This window comes from Mastigoproctus giganteus, chromosome 2 (genome assembly GCF_048544385.1).
Source record: "Mastigoproctus giganteus isolate SK-2022 chromosome 2, ASM4854438v1, whole genome shotgun sequence".
In the NCBI taxonomy this organism is placed as follows: Eukaryota; Metazoa; Arthropoda; class Arachnida; order Uropygi; family Thelyphonidae; genus Mastigoproctus; species Mastigoproctus giganteus.
In genome coordinates, this window is record NC_143576.1 from 75,616,294 (window position 1) to 75,642,908 (window position 26,615).

The following is a 26,615-nucleotide window of genomic DNA, read 5'->3' on the forward strand; positions in this document are numbered from 1 at the left end:
GACTTTTCCCTCCATTCCAAGGTGAAAAACTGCCCTCAAATAGACTTCAAGATGTTCTGGACATAGAGAAAAATAACCGCCGAACTGAATCTTTGGACGACTTCGCCAACTCTTTTCAGAAACTTCTATAGTGGTATTATAAGTGCATTCAAAAACGGGCATGTCGTGATTAATTTGAATAAAAATAAAAGCTTTTTTGAGCTCCTTTAATTTATTTTTATTGCACCAGTTCGGGAACTTAATTTACATGTCAGAGGTGTGGATATACAAATATATACACATATGTGTATATATTTGTATATGTATGCATGATATTCAGAATAAGCGAATATGTATTTAGTTGGAATAAATATTTTATTCCAACTAAATTGCGAACCGAAAGGTCGCGGGTTCGAATCCCGCCTCGGGCTTGGATCAAAGTACTGCAAAAACCTTGGGAGGTGCATTATGGCCACAGAAGCCGATGCGCCAACAACTACCAAAAAAAAAAAAAAAAAAAATTTATTAGGTATGTCTGCTTATTCATATTTATTATTTTTTGACCACTGAAAACTCTATGGCTATTTCTTAAAATTCAAAATCTCATAGCTCCGTCACTGTCCGGAATCGGACACATTTATATAAGGTTTTTTTTTTTTTTTGTTCTCTATTGTTTTCAGATCTCGAATCGCTCTTCATGGGTCCACACATTACGAAACTTTGTATACGGGCTGTGATCAGCAAGTTCGGGGAATGAACTAATATTTGGTAAAATAAAGTTTACCTGTAATTCGGATGGATCTCCTTCGAAGTTAAGCCCCTTAGCATTGTATATACTGATATCAACACTGAAACTTTTGGAAGCAGTCATCATCTGCTTCCAAAAGAAGCTTATTATGAATGGCTGCTTTTTGGAATTGTTTATAGTTCCTGTATCGCGTTCTGAATAACTTCCTCTGTCGTTGCAAATCTCCGGTCTTTGAAGGGACTTTAAGTTTGGAGGAGAGAGAGAGAGAGAGAGAGAGAGAGAGAGGACGAGAGCATCCGGCGAGTTTGGTAAGCGGGAGACCGCAGTGAGGGGGTGTTTTGCAAGAAATTCTTAAACGGAAGCGCCGAGTGTGTGGAGCGTTGTCGTGAATCAAGCATTAGTTCCTGAAGCCCACTTTTCCGAAAAGTTGTTTTTTTCTGAACATCATCGTGCAATCTCCGTATAATTGTTCGTAGTATTCCTGGTCTACTGTTTCACCATGCAGGGCAAATTCATAAGGACGAATGCCCTGCGAATGAATCAAAAAATACGATAAGCAAGATCTTCACATTTTATCGAGTCCTTTTGCGTTTTCGATCCTTGGAGAAGACTGTTTTCCAATGGGAGGACTATTCCTTTGTATCTGGTCATAGACATGTGGGCCACTCTGGCTCACAGCATTGTTGACGAAGATCCCAACAAGCGAGAATTTTCCGCCCACTGATCATTAGTGAAGATGGGCTGAAATGCGTCGCCTTGCCAAATCTTGTGTTAAAATTGATTGACGTGTCCCGTATTAAATACAATTTCACTGGACACTTCGGGATAGTTAATGTCCATAACCCCTGGTCAGATCACATACATTAGCCAATGCATTAATATAATTTTTTTTTAAGTTTAATGTTGGCCAGAGCGAGAATGGAAGGCTGCCGTAGCCTAGTGGTCAGGCGCGCGGGTGCGTAAGTACACGTGCCTTGAGTGACCGGGGTTCAAGTCCGTGACTACTGAATACGGTGCTGTTTCTTGTATTCTATCTATCTTGTGAACTCCTCTGACCGTTTGGTCGTCCCGGAGTATAAACAGAAAATTTATTTTATTTTTATTTAATTATCAGTGGATAAAGGGCTCTCTTTAAGCAATGCGAATCACTTAAAACTCTTCGAAACATCTTCGAAAGCTGCTTTTAACATTTACTGTGGCTTTGTTCCACTTTTCCTGCATTGAAACAAAAATTTTATGCAAATTCAATGCTCATAAAATCACTCATTTTGAAATTCGACGAAATATAAAACACTTTCTATTCAACCTGCTCTAATTCAAATTGGCTTTAATTTCTGCTGATAAACGGGGTAAGTCACGCATTATTGTCTTGAAGAGTCGCCAGACATATTACGAAGTTAACTCGTTACGACGCTGCAAATTGAAGATTACAGGATCAGAACGTTCTTCTTATATTATTATTTTTTAACCTGCTTTTTATATTATTAGTTTTATTTATTATTATTATTTTTTATGAAAACCCCCAAACACGAAATACCGGTATCCTATGGTATTTAGTACCGCGCATGGGTTGAGGGAAATGGGAAGGGAGGAGATGCCGGAAACTTTGCTCTGGTGACTAAACATGGGTTTCACCATTTCAAGCCTCCAATAAGCAAAGTGGCGATGTATTGCACCGGTCGATGAGTCATCCACCACCTAGTATTAGTATATTATAGTATTGTGTTATTAGTGTTAACTTTAATTCAAGTTCATATGAATTAGGAAGTTTCTTTTAAATACTTTGAATTTTATTTATTTTATTATATATTTTTTTCCCCGATAGGACATGAGTTTAGTAATATAGGCAAAGAAATGAGGGTAAATTTGAACGTTTAAAAGTTATCAATTTAATTTACATTTTATTTCTGAGGCTTACGTCCTGTAATTTTATCCAGACACTTTCTCAGAAAAGGTGGCTCGCGGGAGTCACCTGCTCTTAACTAGTGCGCCGGTTGGACAGCCCTTACAATACTGAATTAATGCGATGCACATAAAAAAAAAAAAATGTTGGCGTATTATCCCATGGTTTCCCTTCTTGGAGTTGTGGCTTTCTGGATATGAATCAAAATTACGAAGATATATTATTGAATGACGCGTTCATAATCAAACTCCGTAATATTTGTTACTCATTGGTTCCCATATTCAGTACCTTTGAGATGTCAGGAGCAACTGTTTGTGTTTCACCAAACTTTTCCATCAAATTTGTCCATAAATGGGTAACATAAGCCAGAATATCACCAGTGGATCGACACTGACGGAATCCATACTGGAGATCGTTGATCAGACGGATGGTTTCTAGGTAGTTTAAAAGTTGGCGGTTAATTGATTTCTCCATTATTTTAGAAAGAGTAGAAGTAATTGCAATGGGACGACGATAATTGGATGGGAGTGATTTGTCACCCTTTTTAGGAACTGGCTGGATATGAGAATTTCCAAGCAGAATGAAAGACACCTTTGGAATAAGAAAGTGAAAAAAGGCGGCAAAGAACAGGAGTACATTTAGGAGCGCAGGTTTTGAGGCGCCTCCGTAGCCAGGTGGGAAGGAGCAGCAGTGCATAGCACACGCTTCTTGATTAGACCGGGGTTCGAGCCCGTCACCACCAAATACGGAGGATGCGGAAAGGTCAGGGAATGACCACCGCATATCCCGGAGCAATATGGCCTTAGTTGCTAATGCTCCTAAAAACCAAATAACAAACAAACAAACAAGCGCAGGTTTTGAGAACAAGTGGAGAAATACCATCAGGACCTGGAGCTTTCTTAGCTTTAAGATTTGTCAAAATCCTTCTGACATCCTTTTGACTGAAGACCACAGGAGGCATTGAATGGAGCGTGCTGGGAATGGTAGGAGGTGTTTTACCAAGATCATTAATGCATGAGTTGGAAGAAAAATTTGTTTCTTAGTTGCTCCTTACTTTCAAAACCCTACTATATTTCCAAACATTTTGTAAAGAAGTTCAAAATTTTTGTTGTTATACTAATACGCATTACAAGAAGGGACTGAATACCTATTTTTTTGAGTTCCCTTTACAACTCAGCATTGATCCTTTTCTTACTTATTCAGCCTGTTTCAGTTAAACAGAAGAACTCTACCAATTAGAGTAGTCTCAGCTTAACTATTACGCATTCTTTCTTCCTTTTCCGACTAATTTCTCTCCTATAACTGGAAGCCAAGTTCTTGCTTGTACTATTCCTATTGATCTCATAGTTGCTTACCATGCCTCTATTTTGCTACACTTGTCTTGTAGTGTACCTATTCATTTTTATGTATATTTACGATTGATATTGCTGCTGATCCATTCCACGAAAATAAGTGATTTGGGAAATTTTAATGAATAAACGGCAAGTGAAATGGTTAAGCTTTTAAAGAGTAGAAAAGAATAGCGAAAGCTTAAAAAAGAATAACGCTTTTAAAGATAGCGCTTTAATAAAAAAAATAACGCTTTTAAAGAGTTAACTACAAAAAATTTCTTCCTCAAGTAAACACAGACTTATCGAAAGTGTCAGAAGCTGTTTTGTGCTTAGCCCGTATGCTTACCAAGAATGTTTGCATGTTTGCAAATTGCAGTTTTTGGAGTGTAGGCACCTGCCAAGAGATCTCATTGAGATGTTTAAGACTTTGAATAGATTTAGTATTAGTATTAGTAACGGCCGCATGGTGCAAGAAAGCCTATGGCTTATGCTGCACCAGCCAAAAAAAATAATAATAAAAAAAAAATAATAAATAAATAACTAAATAATAATAATTAATTAATTGAATTTCTCCAAACTGTCGGCCTCTACCACCCATGAAGGCAACTTATTCCAGTAATTTATAACTCGCTGGCTAAAATAAAACTTCCTGCAGTCCAATCTAAACATTTCCCCCCGTAACTTGAATTTATGCCCCCTAGTTCTAGCATCATTTATAATCTTGAAAATTTCGTCCTCATTCATTTTATTGATGCCTCTCAGAGCCTTAAACACCTCAATCAAATTTCCTCTAAGGTGTCTAGTTTCCAAACTCTGCAACCCACATATTCGAAGTCTTTCTTCATAAGGACGCCCTTTTGCCGATCTCACCAGGCGAGTTACCAGTCTTTGCACCCTTTCAAGAAGCTCGATGTCTTTCTTTAGGTGCGGTCTCCATACTTGAACACAGTATTCCAAGTGTGGTCTAACATAAGCCTTATATAATGGGATTATCACGTCCCTATCTCTACTTGCAAAAGTTCGATAGATCATCGATAGGACACCATGGGCCTTCCTTCCAACATGTTTACAATGCTCAGAGAATTTCATGTCTGACCGTATCGTAACACCCAAGTCCCTTTCCTCCAGTACTGGGTTCAGTTGAACTCCAAGTGAATAAGTTATTTTGGGATTACTGTTTCCCAGGTGTAATACCTTACACTTTGTTGTAAACCTTAAACAGCTCAATCAAATTTTGCAGGTGTGCCTAGTCTGAATAAGACTACACACAATGAGGGGATAAATTCAAGTTGAAGGTTGGTTGGGGATTAGATTGTGTGGAAATTTGCATTGAGGAACTAGCAGGTAGTTGATTGTTGGAACAGGCTTCCATTTGGTGTTATAGTTTGAATAAATAAATTCGAGGAAGAACTATACAAATATATTAAGAGTTAGACAGTTGGTAAGTGTATTTTTATGATGCTTGCTTTCTTGCTTCGTTTGTCGCCTTTTTTTTTTTTTTTTTTTACTCAGGTCACGGAAATATCACAGCGAAATAATACCTTTAAACTGTCATATACCTCCTAACTGTTCTTAGGAAACTAAAAGATTATAAGCATTTATTTCATTGTCTACTACTAGACAACTACTAGAGATATAACGACTCTAGGCAATCGCATTATACTCTGATTTTAATCTTAAACGAGGAACTGAAAACTTCTTTCTTCACCGGTACGTTTCAAGCGTCCCAAAATTTTTCCCTTTATATTCATTTGTTCCTCCTGCTGTCATGTCATCCCTACGCAATATTCAATTTGCTGGCCTCTTCTGCTATATCTGTTGCCTTCCATCTGAAATCACTAGTAGCACAGTGATTATAATCGCCGTCTTCCCCACACTGGGTGGAGAAGGCCCGGGTTCGAATTCCATCAGTGATGCGAGTAACTGTTACGGGCTTTTTTTCATCATTGCCGAGTTGGTGTCAATCGAGAATATCCAGATTTTTTTTTAACCTTATTTTTTTAACCATGGAAACTCCTGTTTCTTCCACAAAAACAGGCAAGAATACATACAATTAAAAGACATAATACACACCGATAGATAGGTAATTTTCTGGTGGTATTAATGAATTTTTTCCTACACGTGGTTCTCCTATTTCTATTCTTTCCTACTACTAATTTCACCAAGGGTAAATCTCATCTCATCTCAGTCGCTGGCTCGAGTTACTGGGTAGGATTGTTGGCATTGGGTTTTCCCTGGTGGAAGAGGTTCGAATCCCGTTAATGACCCGAGGAATTGCTATGGTTTTTTCCGCTGAGTTGATTGGTCCCAAGCGAGGATCGAATGGTTTTTCGCCCAGAAAAAAAACACAAATTGACCAAGGTTGTTGTTGTTGTAGGGTTTTAGGAACATCAGCGACTAAGGCCGTATTGCTCCGTGTATATTGCGTGTGTTCTGAGATCGATTTTCTATTTACTTGACGAAAAACCTGAGTTTCTGGAGAAAAAACCATGCTACCCTCGCCTGAGACTGATTAACTTAGCCACATTGTGGAAAATGTCCATAAAAAAAACTCGGAACTCACGTTTTTTCCACCCTTTGTAGGAAGGACGTGTATATATATGTATTTGAGTGGCACCTAGGCAAGTGTAGGGAGGACGGCGATCCTCCCAAATGTGCTACCCACGAGGGCTCCAGTCGAATATGGAATACACCCCAAGTTTTTACAGATATAGTATACTTCCCCCTCATAGCTGTAGTTGCTTTTCCCAGTGCGGATTTTTGATGTGAAACATCTTTGGCAGCACCTACTACATTTTCGGATAGAAGCAAAACCAATTGATAACGAATTTTTCTTACGAAAATAACGTAAAAGACGTCACTTCCAAAATGGCGCTAACGATACTAACTCAGTCACTAACGTTGATTCGGTAGAATAAGTAGCGGGCGTGAGAATAAAACATTACAGCGTCCATATTAAGAGACGGAAATGACGTCACTTCCTTAATTACGCGTACGTAACGTTGATTCGGTAGAGTAAGCAGCGGGTTACTGTAGAGTTGTTAAAATTGGGAAGAGACGTGACACAAAAACTGGCAAGGCTCTTCACAAAACGCATTAGAAAAGGTGTGATGCCTAAGGAGTGGAATAATGCAATCATAGTTTCATTATTCCACTGCAATCATAAAACTAAGTAGTAGTTGCACGTTTTTAACAATTCACAATTTTTTTTAATTATGAATGTTTACTGCTTTATCAAAATATTTTATGATATATACATATAAAGTACGTAACTTCAGCTAGTAGGTGGAAAATCGTTAATGGTGGAAAAGTATATGAAATTTGGAAGAACTCTATCCAATGCATGCGGAAATAAAAAAAAAAAAAAAAGTTCAAAACTGCCACTAGGGGTAATTAGTATGTACGCTATTGTGTACGCTAGAATGTAAATCTAACATCCTGTGACTATTGCTAACGCTTTTGAGAGGATTTGAAAAAAAAAAAAAAAAAAAAAAAAAGGATGATGAATGCAGTCCAGAGATCTAGAAATGGCAAAAGAGAAGGATCATGCTTTGTTTGTAAACCTGTTTTATCAGAACAGCAACTCAGTGGTGTGTAGAGAATACTGGCATTTAACATGATTAAGGAGAGAACCCCTTTCTAAAAAAATCGCAAATGATGAGGAAATTCGAATTGAATGACATCTGTAGGACATTGTAAAGGACGTGCTGGTCACTGCAGCAGTTGAAGAGATTGTTTAAAGATATTTTACGGTCTCTTCAATAACAGCTGCCTGTTTATTTACTCTCTCTCTCTCGCGTGCGCGCGCGCGCACATACACACACACACACACACAACAGCATACATAGCAAAAATTTTCAAATGAAATTAGCATTTGTCTGGTTAATAGTGGCGTTTCGCAAACGTGAGCTGGCGAAGCAGTTCCCATCATTAGTGCTGTGAACTGCATTGTTCTACCCCTAGTTGCATTGGGGAGAAGCAACCAGTTTCCCCCCTAGTCCAACTGTTGGGGGATAGGCGCAAACCCTCAAGTAAAGGAGAAAAATTGTATTTAGTTTTTATGAATTTCAGTATGTTTCACATTAAATTTTTTTTCTTCATTTTAAAATTTGGAGGATATTTTATATAATTCTTGTGAGTTCCGATTTTTTATACCCTTTCTGTTCTGTAACCGACTCGCCCGATTAACCGACACTTCTCCGTTTTTAAAAGGTACTACTGGTGTTCAAGGTGTAGTGTTGTGGACACTGTCCGCTATGCATGTGACTGGTATAGTGCACCAAGCCCACCTATTGAGTTTTGTGCTTCCTGAGGGGTCACTTGTGTTTGTTCCACACCATGTTTGCCCCAGTAAGATTATAGATTATTTTTTATTGAAATTACAGTAAGTATATATATGGTGTCTCAAAAATATTGGTACAAACGTTTAGGGGAGGTAGGTAACATCTAAAGGAATGTGAATCGCATAGGAACCCATGACCGGAAACGTCAGCGTAAGTCGGTAGACGGCGCGGTAGTCGCCGCACGAAGAGCATGCATAAATATATGAACTGTGAGCTGGCAGACATGCACCTAGTGAATGGATTAGCAGAGGGCAATGGACAAGCCGCTCAACGAATTTATGGAGAACGCTTTCCAGACAGACAGACATATACGGGACCCCGTTTGTTTGCGCGTGTGCATCAAAATTTATGCGATTATGGGTCATTTAGATGTAACAGGAGTAGTGCGGGCAGACCACGTTCGACGCGAACTGCCGCCATGAAAGAAAGTGTGTTGAATGCCGTCCAGAATAATCCTAATACCAGCATGCATGCCTCTGCCTTACGAGTGTCCCGTTGCAGTGTACAGCATGTCTGGCACGACGATTCCGTACACCCCTTTCATCTCCAAAGGGTTCAGTTACTGCTCCCCCAAGATAATCCTGCATGTGTGGCTTTTGCTCAGTGTCTTCTCCAAGAAAGTGTTCAAGACTTGAATTTTCCAGCCTATGTTCACGGATGAGGCTTATTTCACTCGGGAAGGCTTATTTAATCAGCACAATGCTCATGTGTGGGCTCAGGAGAACTCGGCGCCTCCGTAGCCAGGTGGGAAGGAGCAGCAGTGCGTAGCACACGCTTCTTGATTAGACCGGGGTTCGAGCCCGTCACCACCAAATACGGAGGATGCGGAAAGGTCAAGGAATGACCACCGCATATCCCGGAGCAATATGGCCTTAGTTGCTAATGCTCCTAAAACCAAACAAACAAACAAACATCAGGAGAACTCACACCGTGTGCACCCCCATGCGGCACAACATCGCTTCGCAATAAATATTTGGGCAGGTATGGTCGGTGATTGCTTAGTCGGCCCATACTTGTTACCATTCCGCATGTACTCCGCTAAATATCGGAACTTTCTTGAACAAGTTCTGCCAGGGTTACTTAACGATGTTCCAGCAAATGTGAGACGCAACATTTGGTTTCAACATGACGGGGCGCCTGCCCATTATGGAAGGTGTGTTCGTGACCATTTGAACAGGCGTTTTGGGCGTCGATGGATTGGCCGTGGTGGACCCGTTGCCTGGCCCCCGCGCTCACCTGATTTATCGAGTCTTGATTTCTTTCTGTGGGGGCCAGCCACTCAGATCTATCGTGTATGAATCGCCTGTGGAGACTGAAATGGATCTCGTGGCGAGACTCATCTGTCTGCTGCTACTGTCAAAGAAACTCCAGGTGTGCTCGACCGTGTCCGCCAATCCATGCTGCGTCGGTGTCACGCATGCATCGCGTCTCATGGTGGAACCTTCGATCATTTGTTGTAACATCATGAAATGCATCCATCTCGTACTCTATTGTTAATATGTCAAATAAATGTTTGCCACTAATTACTGTCTTGTGTCATTTCTGTTTCTTGTGCCTCTGCTACTACTTTCCCGTGACGTTTCCGGTTATGGGTTCCTATGCGATTCACATTCCTTTAGATGTTACCTACCTCCCCTAAACGTTTGTACCAATATTTTTGAGACACCCTGTATATAAATATCATATGTTCGTTAATTTACATACTGTAATTTCAATAAGATTATTTTTTCCATGTGTGTTGGATGACGAAATGTTACGTTCGGTAGCATACTCCATCACTTTTTATATAATGTGGTGGAGTATGCTACCGAACGTAACATTTCGTCATCCAACACACATGAAAATTACAGATTCTATATAAATGAATGTAGATATGTTAAGTGAAAAATAATTTTCTTAATAATTTTTTTATGTATACTTTTCTTGTAATTTCCACTTCAACTGACATTTTCGATTAACTAACGAACCACCGGTCATTATCACATCGGATAAGAGGAGGGCTTCTACTGTATTATTTTGCTGCACCCTTATGAAACCTGTAATATTTACTGCGAGATCTTACCATTAATTAATTTTCCTGATTAAATGCGTCCATTATTAATATTTTAGGATTTCTTTTTAAAATGTTAGTTATCTTACCACACAGTCCTGTGATATCCATCTTTGGGAGATTCCGGGCTTTTAAGACTACAACTGTCAGCCGGTTAGCAGCTGGTTGATAGCATAAGGATACCAAAAGTTCCCCACGGCCTTGTGATCGAATCTTAAAATAAAAGAAAGTATGGCTATGTATTATTGTATTTGAAATATTTAAAATATAAAAGAGGCATAAAAAGTTTTAAACACCATTGTTGTTAACAGCTGGTATTATTAGCAAAACTCAACTTGCTTAAGAAAACAATCACGTGATTGGTTGGCTGGACTTAATCTTCATTAACACATGACTTTATACGAATATACATTACATAATATTAATGTGAGAGGATTTTATTTAATGTAGGTAATGTAAAATGATTTGGGAATGATTTCTGCAGTGCTTAAAAACAATTGCATAACTTGCAAAATTCACCGAATTTCTATGAAATTTGACATATACAGTATTTTGTAATAGCATTACAAAATTAAAATGTACTTGGTAATGTAAAATGTACTTGGGAATGATTTCTGCAGTGCTTAAAAACAATTGCATAACTTGCAAAATTCACCGAATTTCTATGAAATTTGACATATACAGTATTTTGTAATAGCATTACAAAATTAGCATTACATTAATATACACAGTATTTTGTAATAGCATTACTCTATTACATCAACCATCTCTATAAAGCTTTCGTAGATTGTCAGGTGCTATACATGATACGGAGAGTATACCACGAGCCCATTATTCTGTGCTATTGCAGTGGCCAAGTTTTCATAATTACCACCGCTTAGGAAAAGTATTACTGCTGCGTTGAACGCAGAGGAACATTCTGCACATGAAAATAAATAGCTAAAAGGATCCACTGTACTCAGTCAGCAGTGGCACATTTATTACGAAAATTACCAGAAACTGGCAGTCTAAACGAAAATAAAGTGGGCGACCACTAATTACAAGAAACGCAGGACGGATTTTTGGTCTGTCTTTATGTCCGAAACAGAAGATACTCATCGACAGATCTCAAAACAGCATGGGAGGATGAGGATACAGGATTAAGGCAAGTACTGCTCAAGTCTGTAACGCCTTTTCTTATTGAGATTAGTAGCCCAAGGAAAAGCCACTTTAGACCCAGAAGATGAAACCCCAGCGTCTAAAGTGGGCTAAGGAGCATGCTAGTTGGTCTGAGGGTCAGTGGAAATGTGTTGTTTTTTTCTGATGAAACAAAAATTCAACTTGCACTGTTCGGACAGCCAGCAGACTGTTAGACGAAGCAGAGGAGAATTCCTCTGCTTCATCCTGACTATCGTCTCTACAGTGAATCATTCTGCATCTCAAATGATATGGGGCTGCATTTTGTAGAGGTGTTGGTCGTCTTGAATTTGTGAAGGGTATAGTGAATTCTGGGGTGTACAAGAGCCTTCTTGAGACAAAAAATTACTTCCTACAAATTAGAGATCACTAAGGGATGTTGTCAACTGCATTTTTCAGGACGACTCTGATCCATGTCATAAAGTCAAAACCGTAAGTACTACTTCATTAAATTGGCAAAACTGTTAAATTTAAGAAACGTCTCACTCTTGCTTAAATAAATATAACTTATAGGAATTTTAGACGTTAGCATAACATTTAAAAGAAACAAGCAAATTCCTTTATAGTAGAAAAGTAGAGAGGAACATGAACCGGCTTTCTGCAGAAGGAAGGATAATATGCCTAGAATTATCAGCTTGCTTGGTCTCTGTAGGGTTGCTTTTACCAGAAGGTTGTATGTAATTCAGGAGTTTTTTTTTTTTTTTTTCTTGAGTTCAATTTTTCGTTCAAAATTTTTGGATCATGAACTGGATTTGAACGCGAGTCAGTGCCACTCGCTAGTGATCACTCGTACTTTTCAACCTGGTAACTCTGAACCTTTTGTCTAAACAGACTTGTCGAAACCTTCCACGTTTCTCTCTGTCTAGTTACACATTTAACCAAAGGCAGCCAAAGTATGCACACATTCATCGAGTTAATTTTTACTTCAGTGGCATGGATCAGTTTAAATTCACCTTTCCTTTTATTTTTAGATAGTAAATTTCCATCAAGTATTCATCCACTTTCACAGGAAGTATTTCACATTGATCACAAATCACTAAGATGATAAGGATGGTCTATTACCACCAGGTACTCAATCCCTTTTATTAATTTTGCTGCTCTAGTTTTTAGGCATACCATAATAGGAGCATTATCAACACTAAGTGCAAACAGTCTCACCCGCCATCTTCAAGAAATCCCACATGCTTTCAGGTTGTTCAGAAGATGTCCTATATATCCTGTAGTCGCCTTCTAGTGCTGGCAATGAGAGCAAGCTGCTTTCGATTTGACGATTTTTTTTTATTAAAAAAGATCAAGCACAATGCGATATGATTTGAAGTCACCTTAATTACTGCTATCTGTAGCAATCGAAAATAGTAATTTTTCAGAGCCATCACTGCCCATTCTTTCCCTGTTTGTGCAATTTCACTATCAATGACTGTTCTTTGTTCTCACAACCATGTTTTTTGCTGTTTCGCAATCGGGAAACATATTTCTGAACAATACATTGCATGACCAGCACAACTCAAAGGAAGTTTTTCTATGATAAAGAAGCAAGTAAAAATTCGGAAAGTATGACCTTATCGGTACCATAAATTAAACACATTTTTGCATTTTTTTTTGTGCGCTGCTTGATGTAGTTAGTACGAGAGCTGTTCAATAAAGAAGGATCTCTTTTTGAAGTGAAACTTCTTTAGGACCGCTCCAGGCAGTAACTTGCGTTCGTGGATTAACAAAAAAACACAACGAAAATGCGACCAATGCTATAGTACACGTACAGTATTACGGGCGATTTAAACAGCCAACTATAATACTGCGCTAAATGCCAGTATGTGTTTAGCTCTCAAGGAGTGCAGACGTTCCTCTATTGTGCTCCCTTAACGAGTTGAGCCGATTACAACCCCGAGAGGGTTACAGACCAAGGCCGCTATTGTTTTACGCCTGTGTCCGGTTTAGGCTATTAGCCGTTATAATGAAGCAAACCAGAAGTGTACCCATACCAATAAAATAGGAAAAAGCCCAAAAGTTGTAGATCTCTCAGACCTGGAATTAATTTCGTCGTGTTTTTTTTTTTATGTAGACACCAAAAACGAGAGGTATTAGAACCTGTAGTACTTAGTACCGTGCTTGGGTTGGAGGTTGAGAAGACGAAAGAAGATATTTGTTGACATTGGTCTTGAACTTCTGCAGACTGTAATTTTCAGGAAATACGTATGAAGGAAGGTTGTTCCAGGAAACGGCAGTTGAATGAATAAACGAGGAAGCTGAAAAGTTGGTTCTGTGAGTTTGAAGTTGGACAGTAAATGGATGTAGGTTGGTGGCGGCACATGTTTGGACCGTTTTGAAAGAGAGAGCGGGAATTATAGAAGCCAATTCAGAAGAACAGTGCCCATGGAAGTATCTGTAGAAGAGGCATGCAGCAGAAACAGTACGTCTATGACAAAGCGAGTAGAGAGATTCTGTTAGAGATGAATCATTAATTAACCTAACCGCCCTTTTCTGAATGGAATCAAGAAGCCTGAGAGAGGTTTTGGGGGAACCACCCCAGATGTGTGAACAATATTCCATGGCAGGACGGATTTGCGATTTATACAGAGTGAGCAGCTGTTTGGAAGAAAAGTAACGCCGAGAGCGAAAGAGAAAACCAAAAAGGGGTTTTGGAACACAAAACAACACGAAGCTTCAGTGCGGGCGGGTCGTTCAAATGCATCGGAACTTTCGTTCCACGCCATAAATGAACAACATACATTCGGCTTTAATGAAACTAAAATTATAAATATTCAACACAACTACTACAAACTACTTATTGCAGAAACCTTAGAGATGAAACTACATGCAACTTCAATCAATATCCGTAGGCCATTCCTATTGTCCGACGATTGGTCACTTATACTATACGCATGCGTGAAGAACAAACACTACAACATAAGACAAAAGTTTCGAATTAATTGTGAGTAGCTCTCTTCCTGTGAACATGACACCCCGAAAAGTTCTAGTCCGACTTAAGGAATGTAGAGAATAACCCCCACTCCATATCCAATTATTAGACCCCTAAATTTAACTGAAAATTCCCGCCACAGCACCAAAAAGAAAAAAATCGATCCTTAATTATTATAGCCAGTTTAGACCTCCAAAATCTAACTTTATGACAATGTCTTGCAAAATTGATATCACCTTCCCCATGAATTAGTAGCGAGTTGGACAAGGAGAGTTGGAAAAGAAGCTTCCTATATCAAAAACAAAGGTAAGCCCTGTTGATTCATAATAAGAAAAAGAGAATACTCACTTCTCTCCAACCAATGCCTCCAGGCTTGACAGAATTTATTTCCCCGCACACATGGGAATTAATCCCGTTAAAGCATCTTACGAACCCGTATCGTTTAGTGATCATCACAGCGTGCATGTAGAACTAACACAAAGACAATCCAAAAAAGTGGTGGCTTATGTGGTTTCTTTATCAGGCACAGAAGAGCAGTTTTCCAGACCTTGGGAAAGAAACCTTCCTGGAGGCATTTATTGTACAACAGGAGGAGGTATGGCGGCCTTAGTTTAAACAGACGGAAGATGAAGGTGTACTCTATCAGGTCTGGTCCAGGGCATTTGTTGGGGTTTATTTTCTGTAATACATTGTACTGCGGTCAGCTCTTCCAGGGTGAAAGGATGCGTGATGCTGTCCGTGGTGATTTCCTTTTCTGATTGCTGTGTGCTCTGGGAAATCCTCAGTACAGTAATTGTAAATGGTCTGCGCGGTGGTATCGTCACCGTCCTCCCCACACCGGGTGGAAAAGGCCTGGGTTCGAATCCCGTCGATGATGCGAGGAACTTTAATGGGCTTTTTTCATTCCGTGGCTGAGATTGCAAAAAAACCTTGCTATCTCACGCGTAGATAGCAAGGTTTTTTCCCCAGAAACGGGTTTTTCCTTCAGCAAACAGGCAAATCGACCATAGAACATAACGCAATTAACAGACATAAGACACAGCACGGCAGATGAATTTCATTATTCAGGTGGCCTAAATATAATATAATAATAATTAAAAAAATAGTAATTGTAAAGGTTAGATGAGTGTGAGTTACTGTGTGGTTTGCATAGTGTAGTGTAGGTGTGTTGTTCATCCAGCCTTTTAGTCATTGGGGACCAGGTTCCCAACGTTTCAGTCCAGTCTGAAGGAAACAACTAATCAAGGATTAGGTCTGCTGAATCATGTCAGTTGGAGGTTTCCTGGGAGTTAGCCTGTAGAGTGTTAAAAATTTCAGGGATGAAGGTTTTATCTCTCACGATTTTATATACTAAGCCCCAGGGGTTGGAGTTCCCAGTTTCCTTAACAAAGCTCATCCAGGTTGCTTTCTTCCTGGCTGCTGTGGCTTTAGTATAGTCGTTTTTCTTTAGGATTTAGTCACTGTAGAGTCACTCAACTTCTGGGGGCAGCCAGTCCCGGTTCCGCTGATAGTAGCGACGCGCCTGCAATGCCCACTCCGAAGTCTAGTGAGATCATTGGTTCACCAAGTGGAGACAACTGTTCGGAATATTTTCTTTTTGGCAAATTTATAGTACTCTTTGAGAATTTCTTACTGGAGAGCAGTTACCATTTCATTTGGCTTGCATGGATTCCTATAGATTTGGCTCACTTGCGCGGAAGTCTCCGTTAATAGAACATTCAAAGGATTGCCAGTTGACATTTCTGGTGGAGAACCTCACAAGTGCAGGCAGTCATATCTGGTTGTCTTTTTTGAGTGAGGTTAAGTTTATGAGGAAGGGTATGACACTGTGGTCGCTGGGGGTCCAGTGTGGGATAACCTTCCAGTCGGAGATTAGGGGCCAAGGTTCCTAGTGGAGATGGTGACACACATAGCAGCTCTGCAGGTGAATCGATGTTCGATTCACCTGTAAAGCTACTATGCGTGGTGTTGGGACTGGGTCGGTTGTGAATTGTTAGGTTTCTATTCAGGACTAGGTCCTCCAGAAATGATCTGCGGGCATCAGCAGTAGGGCAACACCAGAACTTGGACTTAGCATTGACGTCAGAGGCAATTAAGAGAAATTTTGAGCTGAAGAAGTTAAGTGAGTTGTTAAAATCAGCAGATGGGGGACAATACAGGGAGAGCAGATAGAATGACCGCGTGGCATGTGTGATCTGCACTTAAGTGGCAAACGGATTGCAGAGGCCATGTATTACGAGGACATCCAAATCCAAAGGTTTTTGTGGATTTATTGGATGATTGTTTTCTACATCAGCATGTTCGGGAGGCAACTAGAGGGAGTAATACTCTTGATTTGATTATCAGTAGTGAATCTTCATGCATTAAGAATCTGCAGATAAATGAACCACTAGGTGGCAGTGATCACAGTGTGCTGAAGTGGGATTTACTCAAAGAGTTAACTACCATTAGGGGTAAAGGGAAGGGTTATTGCTTTCGTAAAGGCGACTACGATGGACTGAGATAGTATTTAAATTCTATACAGTGGGACCAACTGATGATGTTACCAACAGCAAATTCAAAATAGGAAGCATTCAAAGAACTTATCTTGGAAGCTACTAGGCTTAACATACGAACTAAGAAATATTGTTCAAGGTTTAGGCCTAAATGGATGTCAGAGGAACTAATGAGACATATGGCAGAGAAGAAAAATGCATGGGATACATACAAATTAACACGTGACACAGAAGCTTATGATAGATACAAGTTGATCTGTAACCAAGTTACAAAGGAGATTAGGCAGGCGAAGGCAGATTACTAGCCGGGTGGGTAAAGTGCCTGCCTGGCATTCCAAGGTCGCGGGTTCGAATCCCGCCTCGGGCTTGGATCAAAGTACTGCAAAAAACCTTGGGAGGTGCACTATGGCCACAGAAGCCGATGCGCCAACAACTACAAAAAAAAAAAAAAAAAAAAAAAGAAAAAAAAAGCAGATTACAAGAAATCTTTGGCAAGGGATGCAAAGAAAAACAGCAAAGAGTTCTTTACTTATGTAAACTCTAGAAGGAAAGAGATGGATCAGATTGGTCCACTTGATATCGATGGGTCAACTGTTGATGATCCTGCTCAGGTAGCTAACAAACTAAATGAATATATTGCATCGACATTCACACATGAGGAGTTATTCAGCGAGGGGAATGCCAGACTTGTATTCAGCTCAGGCATTAAGCTTGAAAATCTTGTAATAACTGAGAGTAAAGTGGAGGAGAAATTGTTGAAGATAAAGACAAGAAAGGCACCTGGGGTGGATGGGATCTATCCACTTATATTAAAGGAGGCAGCAAAGGAAGTAAGCAAATCCTTAGCCATAATTATGAGAGCTTCCTTGGACTCAGGCGAGGTACCCACAGACTGGAGATATGCAAATGTGACCCCAATTCACAAAAGACACAAGTAATTATAGACCTGTGAGTTTAACTTCGGTTGCGGAAAAATTAATGAAGGCACTTGTTAAAGGAGGACTGCAGGATCATCTAGACAAGACTTCAGTTATAGCATGGTTTTATTAAGGGGAAGTCTTGCCTGACCAATTTGATTGTATACTAAGATGCAGTCACAAAAGAACTGGATGCAGGGAATAACTTTGATATTATATACTTGGATCTTAGAAAGGTTTTTGATACTGTTGCACATGGAAGACTGCTGCACAAAAAATTGGAGCAGTGTGGCATTGGAGGCAAATTGCTGCTATGGATAAAGGGGTGGTTGAGGGGGAGAAAACAGAGTGGTAATCAATCGACACTGCTCATCGTGGACCAATGTTATCAGTAGAGTCCCTCAGGGTTCAGTGTTGGGTCCATTGTTTTCTGTATTTATAAATGATATTGATGATGGTATATCAAGCTTAAATTCCAAGTTTGCAGACTATACGAAGGTTGGCCGGGTCGTCAGGGACACTATTGATACTATGCTGCTGCAACAGGATCTGGAAAGGTTGAGCAGATGGGCTGAGAGGTGGCAAATGAAGTTTAAAATTGACAAATGTAAAGTACTACTGGGAAACAGCAACCCCAGAGCAACGTATCAACTCTGTGGACAGTGGTAGAGAAAGAAAGGGACCTGGGGGTGGTTATGCAGGCAGACAAGTTCTCTGAGCAGTGTAGACGGGCTGCATGAGTAGCTCATGGTGCATTGTCAATGATATATAGGAATGTTTCTAGCAGGGATAAGGAGGTGATTATTCCCTTGTATAAGGGAATGGTCAGGCCACACCTAGAGTACTGTATACAGGTCTGGAGGCCTCATTTCAAGAAAGATGTAGAGCTGCTGGAACGAGTACAGAGAAGGGCAACAAGATTAGTGAATGGAACAAAGGGGTGCTCTTACGAAGAAAGGCTTACGTTTTGCAAATTGCAGTGTCTGGAGACTAGGCACCAGCGAGGTGATCTGATAGAGGTGTATAAAGCCTTGAATGGTTTGAGCATGCTCAATGCTGATGGGATTCTTTCTCCTGCTCAGAATAATCACCTGAGAGGGCATAACAAATTGAGGAAAGACAGATGTAGAATAGGCGTGCGGAAATTTGCCTTTGGCCAGCAGGTGGTTGGTTGGTTGGTGGAACAGACTTCCACCCCTTGTCGTGGAAGTTGATAGCCTAAATAAGTTTAAGGCTCAGGTATTTGGAACGAACAGAGGGGTGAAGTGGAAGTTTTTTTTTTTTTTTTGGCTGATGCTACATAAGCTTGTTTTCTTGCATCAAATGCCTCTACAAATGCTAATTATATGTGGGTGGTGCCAAAAGTCAACTAACATTCACTCACAACTTGGCATTAATGGAGGTAGACATGAGTAGTCAATGAACACCCTTTAGGTCGACAAGGCCTATTTCTGTTTGATGGAATTGCGAATACCCAGAAATGAAGGATTTGGACCATGGAGCCACCTAATATATGATACTGTGCTTTGTGGTTTCATCATTATCTTTATCAATTGGCACCTTTGTTTCTGAAGAAAATTGTTCTACTAGATTTGTAACATTTTCAGTTTTTGTCTGCTTACCAAGACATGTTTTAAGCAGCTGTTGTCATTCCTAAATCATAACAGGGAAGATGCATGGAAACAGTTTTTATGCTTGACAGAGCATCTGTGTATATTGGGAGATTGGTGTAAAAACAGCTGCATCAGCATTTTACCATTTAAAGGATAATCAGCCAGTCATTTCCTACAGTGTGGCTTGATCACTCAATCTCTCTCTCCTCATGACTTTTAGCTCTAGGGATACTTGAAGTACAGTATGTATCATGGTAACATTCCTGACTTAGCAGTCCTGAAAGATAGCATCACAAGGCCCTTTAGAAACATTTCCCTCAATATATGAGACTAGGCACCGGCAAGGTGATCTGATAGAGGTGTATAAAGCTTTGAATGGGTTGAGCATGCTCAATGCTGTTGAGATTTTTCCTATTGCTCAGAATAATCACCTGATAGGGCTTAAATTCAAATTAAGGAAAGACAGATGTAGGATAGATGTGCGGAAATTTGCCTTTAGCCAGCGGGTAGTTGGTTGGTGGAACAGACTTCCATCCCTTGTTGTGGAAGTTGATAGCCTAAATAAATTTAAGGCTCAGCTGGACAGGTATTTCGAATTAACGGGGGGGGGTGAAATGGGAGTTGTTTTTTTTTGGATGATTCTGCATAAGCTTGCTTTCTTGCATCATATGCCTCTACTAATGCTAATGCTTATTTAGAACGATGATGCATGCCTTTGGGTCCTCCAAGATAGGCTGGATGACTCGAGTGTGCATTGAGAAGCCGGTGGTTTTGGATGTGTGGTTGGATTGGTTTTTAGCAGCATAAGGCTCCTGGATTGCAGTCACATCCACTGCATGCAACTCAGCAGCCAGACGTTTTTCTTTTGGATGCAGTCACTGTAGAGTGACTACGTCCAAATCTCATCGGCAACGGCACGAGACTTCTGTCCATTGATTTGTATGATTGACCGGGTGTGGCATTGCCAATTGTCCATTGGAGGAGAAGAGAGTATTCCTTGGAGACCGTCCTCTAAGCACGAGAGAGTGCTTAGAGAATATTCCTGGGAGACCGTCCCTTTGTATTTCTATTTGTGATGCTAGTCATTAATGTAACATACGATCGCAAAAAAGGATTAGAAATGTGAAATTCCTAGGTGATGCACTTTCTTTGAATACCAGTGTATAATAAAATAAAATAACATAGCTACTCTTGATGGGAAAAAAATAAATAAATAAAAAAAATAGTAGTAACGGCATTCGGTCTATTCATCAGCAGTTCTTAGCCTTACGAGTTCTAGAGCCTTCTGATATTCTAGGCATGCTGTATCCCGAACTGATGGGTTATGGGGGCCGGTAGCGCCTCTTGCAATTGACGCAGCTGGGCTCCTCATGGTGCGGACAGTCAGCATGTACATGGCCGCTTCAGGCGAAGTGACCACAAGATGGGGAATTATGGGTACAGCTCTGGGAGGTGCCCATATCCAAGGCAGAAGAAGCATTTCGTAACTATTGTGAATTGACGGAATCTGTGGGCGTAGCAGCCTAAGTAAATTCGATCTGAAGAGAGGATGTACTTAAAACTTCGTGGACTGAAGCTGATTACTCTATGTTCAGTAACTTGTCTATTTTGCAGAAGTTCTGCACAAAGTCAACTTTATCAGATGGAGATAGACGGAAGTCTAGGTGCCACCTTAGACATAATAATATGTTCAGTAACTATTGATGCACTATTGAAAACCACTCAGTTTGCAGATAATTCTGATGCCCGCTACACAATGGCGATTTTTATAGATTTTAACGGACCTTTTGACACTGTCTGGTGGCCAGGGATCTTGCGGCGAGAGAATATCTAGCTGCTCCTTCAACATCTTCAAATGTCTTACAGATTACTTTTATAACAGAAAAGTTACTATGAAAACAATTTCATAGTATCAACCCTCACTCACCAGACGCTGCCCGCAGAGCTCTGTTCTGGGGCAAGCTGTTTGGAATATTATTCTGGATGAATGGCTCCTTCAGGACTTCCCCCATACCACACAGCTCATATGCAAATGACCTGGTTATCGTTGTTGAGGGCCCTACTCGTGCAGCTATCGAGACCAGAGCCAACACAGTCTTGAATGCCCTGTCGGTTTGAGCTCAGGAGAATAAGCTGGACATTTCTACAGATAAATGCAGAACCCTGCTTCTCAAAGACCGTCTTGACATCAACAGACCACCAACCATTCATTATAAAGGACATGCACTCAAGAATCAACGTTCATTCAAATATTTAGGTGTCACCTTAGATGATCGCAGAACTTTCACAAAAGGCCTTCCATGAAAGAGAAGGCCAGAAATTATATCAATATGCTTGCTCGCTTCACCCGCAAAGACTCTGGTCTTAAGGTACCTGCACTCCACCTTCTTTATTCAGCTGTTTTTGTACCGTTGGTAACATATGACGCTGCCGTATGGTTCCATCGTTTGTCCATCAGCACTAGAACGTTATCCTGCAGATAAAACGGGTGATGTTATTGAAAATGACTCGGGCTTGTAGAACGACATCAACAGCAGCACTAAAAGTATTAACGGGTTCTGTCCCCCTTTGACCTCTAAGCGGCCTTTACAGGACTTTCCCATACCATCAGAAAGAACAAAGAAACTGAATTCTTGGGGATAAAAACTATTGTCGGTGCATATCCGAAACAAGAACTCCGGCGTACTTGGCAGGAACTTGTTTCCCTCTGGCAAATCTGTTGGGATGATTCCACCAAAGGCAGTACTAAAAGCTATTTCAAAAAGCGACTTCAGGACTTTGGACTTGTAAACGATGCCTGTTGTGTATGTGGAGAACTGGATGACTGGCACCACGTAATCAGAAAGAACAAAGAAACTGAATTCTTGGGGATAAAAACTATTGTCGGTGCATATCCGAAACAAGAACTCCGGCGTACTTGGCAGGAACTTGTTTCCCTCTGGCAAATCTGTTGGGATGATTCCACCAAAGGCAGTACTAAAAGCTATTTCAAAAAGCGACTTCAGGACTTTGGACTTGTAAACGATGCCTGTTGTGTATGTGGAGAACTGGATGACTGGCACCACGTAATCAGAAAGAACAAAGAAACTGAATTCTTGGGGATAAAAACTATTGTCGGTGCATATCCGAAACAAGAACTCCGGCGTACTTGGCAGGAACTTGTTTCCCTCTGGCAAATCTGTTGGGATGATTCCACCAAAGGCAGTACTAAAAGCTATTTCAAAAAGCGACTTCAGGACTTTGGACTTGTAAACGATGCCTGTTGTGTATGTGGAGAACTGGATGACTGGCACCACGTAATCAGAAAGAACAAAGAAACTGAATTCTTGGGGATAAAAACTATTGTCGGTGCATATCCGAAACAAGAACTCCGGCGTACTTGGCAGGAACTTGTTTCCCTCTGGCAAATCTGTTGGGATGATTCCACCAAAGGCAGTACTAAAAGCTATTTCAAAAAGCGACTTCAGGACTTTGGACTTGTAAACGATGCCTGTTGTGTATGTGGAGAACTGGATGACTGGCACCACGTAATGCACTCGTGTAACATCTACCTGGACCTACATAATCAACTGTTACTGGATATAAATTTAGCTACACTTAGTCCGGAAAGCAACCTGTTAAAATCAAAAGAAGCGTTGTTAGCTTTTAGCAGATATGCCTCAGCAGTCTTCAAAAGGCGTTGGTATCATCTCTTCACGTGTGATCCCACAACATAGACATCCAGACCAGACGTTCCTGAAACCAATATGATCTCTCCTTGTACCTGCTCTTCCCTCATCACCGCCACTATCAGAACTGAATGAACACCCAACTGGGCATCTTCCTCGTTGGAATGACGGGGAGGGACAAACAACGGAAACACTTGCTTACAATTGTAAACTTACGGAATCTGTGTGATGTAAATCCTAGATACATTCTATCGCTATCTAATCATGCGAGGACTGAATCCAACCACCCAATTAACCACCTTTTCACCCGATCCGGAACTAAATCTGAAAGTCACCTCGTCTTTAACTTCATCCTGCGAGAAATCAGTCTTAAGTTTTTAACGAAAATATCATCAAGTATTTCCTCCATAGCCCATTCACGTGGGACACCATATATATTAATACTGTTGGATCAGATAACCGAGGTTTCTCCATTGTAAGACCTATCTCTTGCAAAGCAGAAGCAGAATAGATCCTATTAACATCCACCTAATTTGTGGTTTCCACAAGGATACCCCTATTCCTAAGGATTAGGGGTATCCTTGTGGGGGGGTATCCGAATACCTTTTACTTTCATCTCCTTGTGGTCACGCTTAATTGACTTGTGTCACCTACTTTATATCTTGACTCGAACTCAAGGAAGAGTCCTCAGTAGGCCTAAAATAATTAGATTCTGAGGATCAGCCACACACCTCCAGGAACTGACAAGGATCTATCCCGACTTGCACTGTCAGTCCTCTGTTTGGATCTTGGTTTATTCTGGTTGACAACAGGATCAACCAACTTGAGATCCTGCCGCGCTACCTCTGCATAAGACTTCTTATGAAGTTCAATCTGGCAATCTAACATTTCTTTTATCTGAGAAGCACTCTCCCCCAGATCCTTAAGGCGCTCATTGTCCACAACCTAAGCTGCAGTCACCGCCTCTACGTCAGCCAAGAGACCATAAATTCTATTAGACGCTGGTTTTGTTATATTACTTGAATCTTTAGACATTATTTCTCCTAAACCCCTTCTTATCTTAGACCATGTCACATACACCTCCGAGGCATGTAATGATCGTCCGAGGTTCAAACCATCTATAAAAGGAATCTCTTGGTCCTCCCTACTACAAACATTAACTACTTTATCCCTGTATCACTTGGGGAATTAAGAACTGCATAGCCCTCGCTGTACTAGCTCAAACTTCTTTAACGAGAGACTGGCTGTTCTTATCTTCATCATTCAAGTCTTATTTTTATCCAATTTTGTTTTAAGTTTAGTTTTGTCTTTTTCCCCTTTTGTAACAGTTTTAGGGGTCTTTGATTTCCTTTTATCTGTACGCTTTACTGGTGTCTGAAAAGATTCTTTGTTAGGAGATGCCTGTTTTGTTGCAAAATCAACAGAAGAAGAATATGCATCAGAAGATGAATATGTTTCAAATTTCTGGGACCAAGTAATATCTTGGTCTTCTTCTTACATTGTTTATTAAACAAGTAATTCAGAAGACAACAACCAATTAATTTCAACAATTTAACAATATATGTCTATATAGACGCTTTACCCGACCCGGGACGAAATTTGCATAAGGGTTGAAGAATTCATCAAGGTTGGTTTATGGGTCTCAGCCCTTAACTGACAGGGGCCCCACAAAATTATTTACCAAATGAGTAATTTCAAGTAGATTCTTTCCCTCCAAAGTAAGATGCTCAACTCCAAAATTAAGAGAGTTATAGCCACTTTAAGTTTGTTTAAAAGTAGCCCAAAACTAGCCCCATGTTAACCTATGGGACATTTTCCGAAATGTAAATGTGAAGTCTAAATAATAAAGACTGATATATGCCCAGTATATAATGGCTTCTCCCTAAAGGGGGCTGTCCCAAAGCCAGTAAAGGCTTTGGGACAGCCCCCTTTAGGGAGATATGGGAATTTTCACAAGGGAAAATCCTCTATGGTAAGCATATGATCTATATATGTCTCTCTCTCTTAGAGTTCGAAGACAGTTTCCAAACACCGATATCTTGTGTGTCTCTTCAATACCTGCAATAAAATTTTATCCTATGGCTCACCGAAGTTATCCCTATCCATGTCATATGTTTTATAAACGTAACTACTCTTTAAACCACGCTTATAAATTAAAAGAAAAGGAGCAAAATTCCATAAGCATTTAACACAACAATAACTACGCCACCTATCACAAAACGGTACATTCCATTTTTTTCCATTTATTTGTACACACAATTCTTTATATTTTATATATAAGAACTTACAGAGAATATATATACAGGGTGTTTCAGTTAAACGTTTCAGAACTTCTAAGAGGGGTAGGGTACATCCTGACAACTCGAAATCATATAGCAATGTAGGGTCGGAAATGCTTTCCTGAAGCGGTGTTGTACACAGAAGCACCATAAAGAAAAGAGACCGTAAGTGAGAAATCGTTTTAATAATACATGAAAAGAACTAAAAGGTACATGGATTAAAGTAAGTGTTCGAAGTTTCTTCCACGGGCTACAATGCACGCCTCACATCTCCGACGCATGGACATCCGAACATTCTGGAATACTCCAGGCGAATTTCTTCGGCAGCTACTGCGATTCTTGCAACCAGCTCCTCAGCATTGTCAACAGGGGTGTCATAAACTAGCGATTTCATATGACCCCAGAAATAAAAATCAAGACATGATAGGTCGGGTGACCGAGCAGGCCAACGCACGGGACCACCTCGTCCGATCCACTGTTGACCAAATGTGACATCCAGGTAGTTACGAACATCTCCGCTATAATGGGCAGGGGCTCCATCGTGTTGGAACCACATTGTCTGTTGCGTCGATGCAGAAATCTGTTCATCTCTCAAAAGTTGTGGCAATACTTGCTGCAGAAAGATCAAGTAGATAGGTCCGGTTAGACGACACGGTAACAGGTAAGGTCCGATGAGGTGATCTCCCATAATACCGGCCCATACATTGACCGAAAATCGAATCTGTGCTGCACGACGTCGTATTGCATGCGGGTTCTCGACCGCCCAGATATGGTCGTTATGCGTGTTGAAAATTCCTTCCCTTGTGAAGGATGCCTAATCGGAAAACAACACTTCAGCAGGAAAAAGGGGATTTGTAGCACATTTTCCAAGGTACCACTGTGCGAAAGCAATACGAGGTGCATAATCCTCCGGTTGCTGTGTCTGGACACGCTGCACGTGAAACGGATGCATGTCTTGTTCTCGGAGAATCCTCCAGACGCTGCAATGGGAAACCCCGACTGCGTTTGCTAGACTTCGTGTACTCGTTCTTGGATTCCCCTGTACATGCTGCAGCACATTCTGTTCGACGGCTGGAGTCCGTGCTGTTCTTACCCTGTCCCTGTCAGCTCTTTCAAATGAACCTCTCTCAGCTAACCTCTGGTGCAGTCTTGCAAAGAAATTATGACTGGGAATACGCCTCGTCGGATATCGTTCC

General features: G+C 40.5%; 1 protein-coding gene across 2 annotated transcripts in view; it reads right to left on the reverse strand.

Annotated features, from left to right (window-relative positions):
• The window catches only part of Syt4 (Synaptotagmin 4), a 248,167-nt gene that overhangs the window by 18,690 nt on the left and 202,862 nt on the right, over positions 1-26,615 (reverse strand). For both annotated transcript variants that reach the window (XM_090368529.1, XM_090368527.1), the window contains exon 3: positions 10,444-10,567. In XM_090368529.1, coding sequence (XP_090224655.1) covers positions 10,444-10,567 — 124 coding nt within the window. The remainder of the gene's footprint in view (positions 1-10,443; positions 10,568-26,615) is intronic.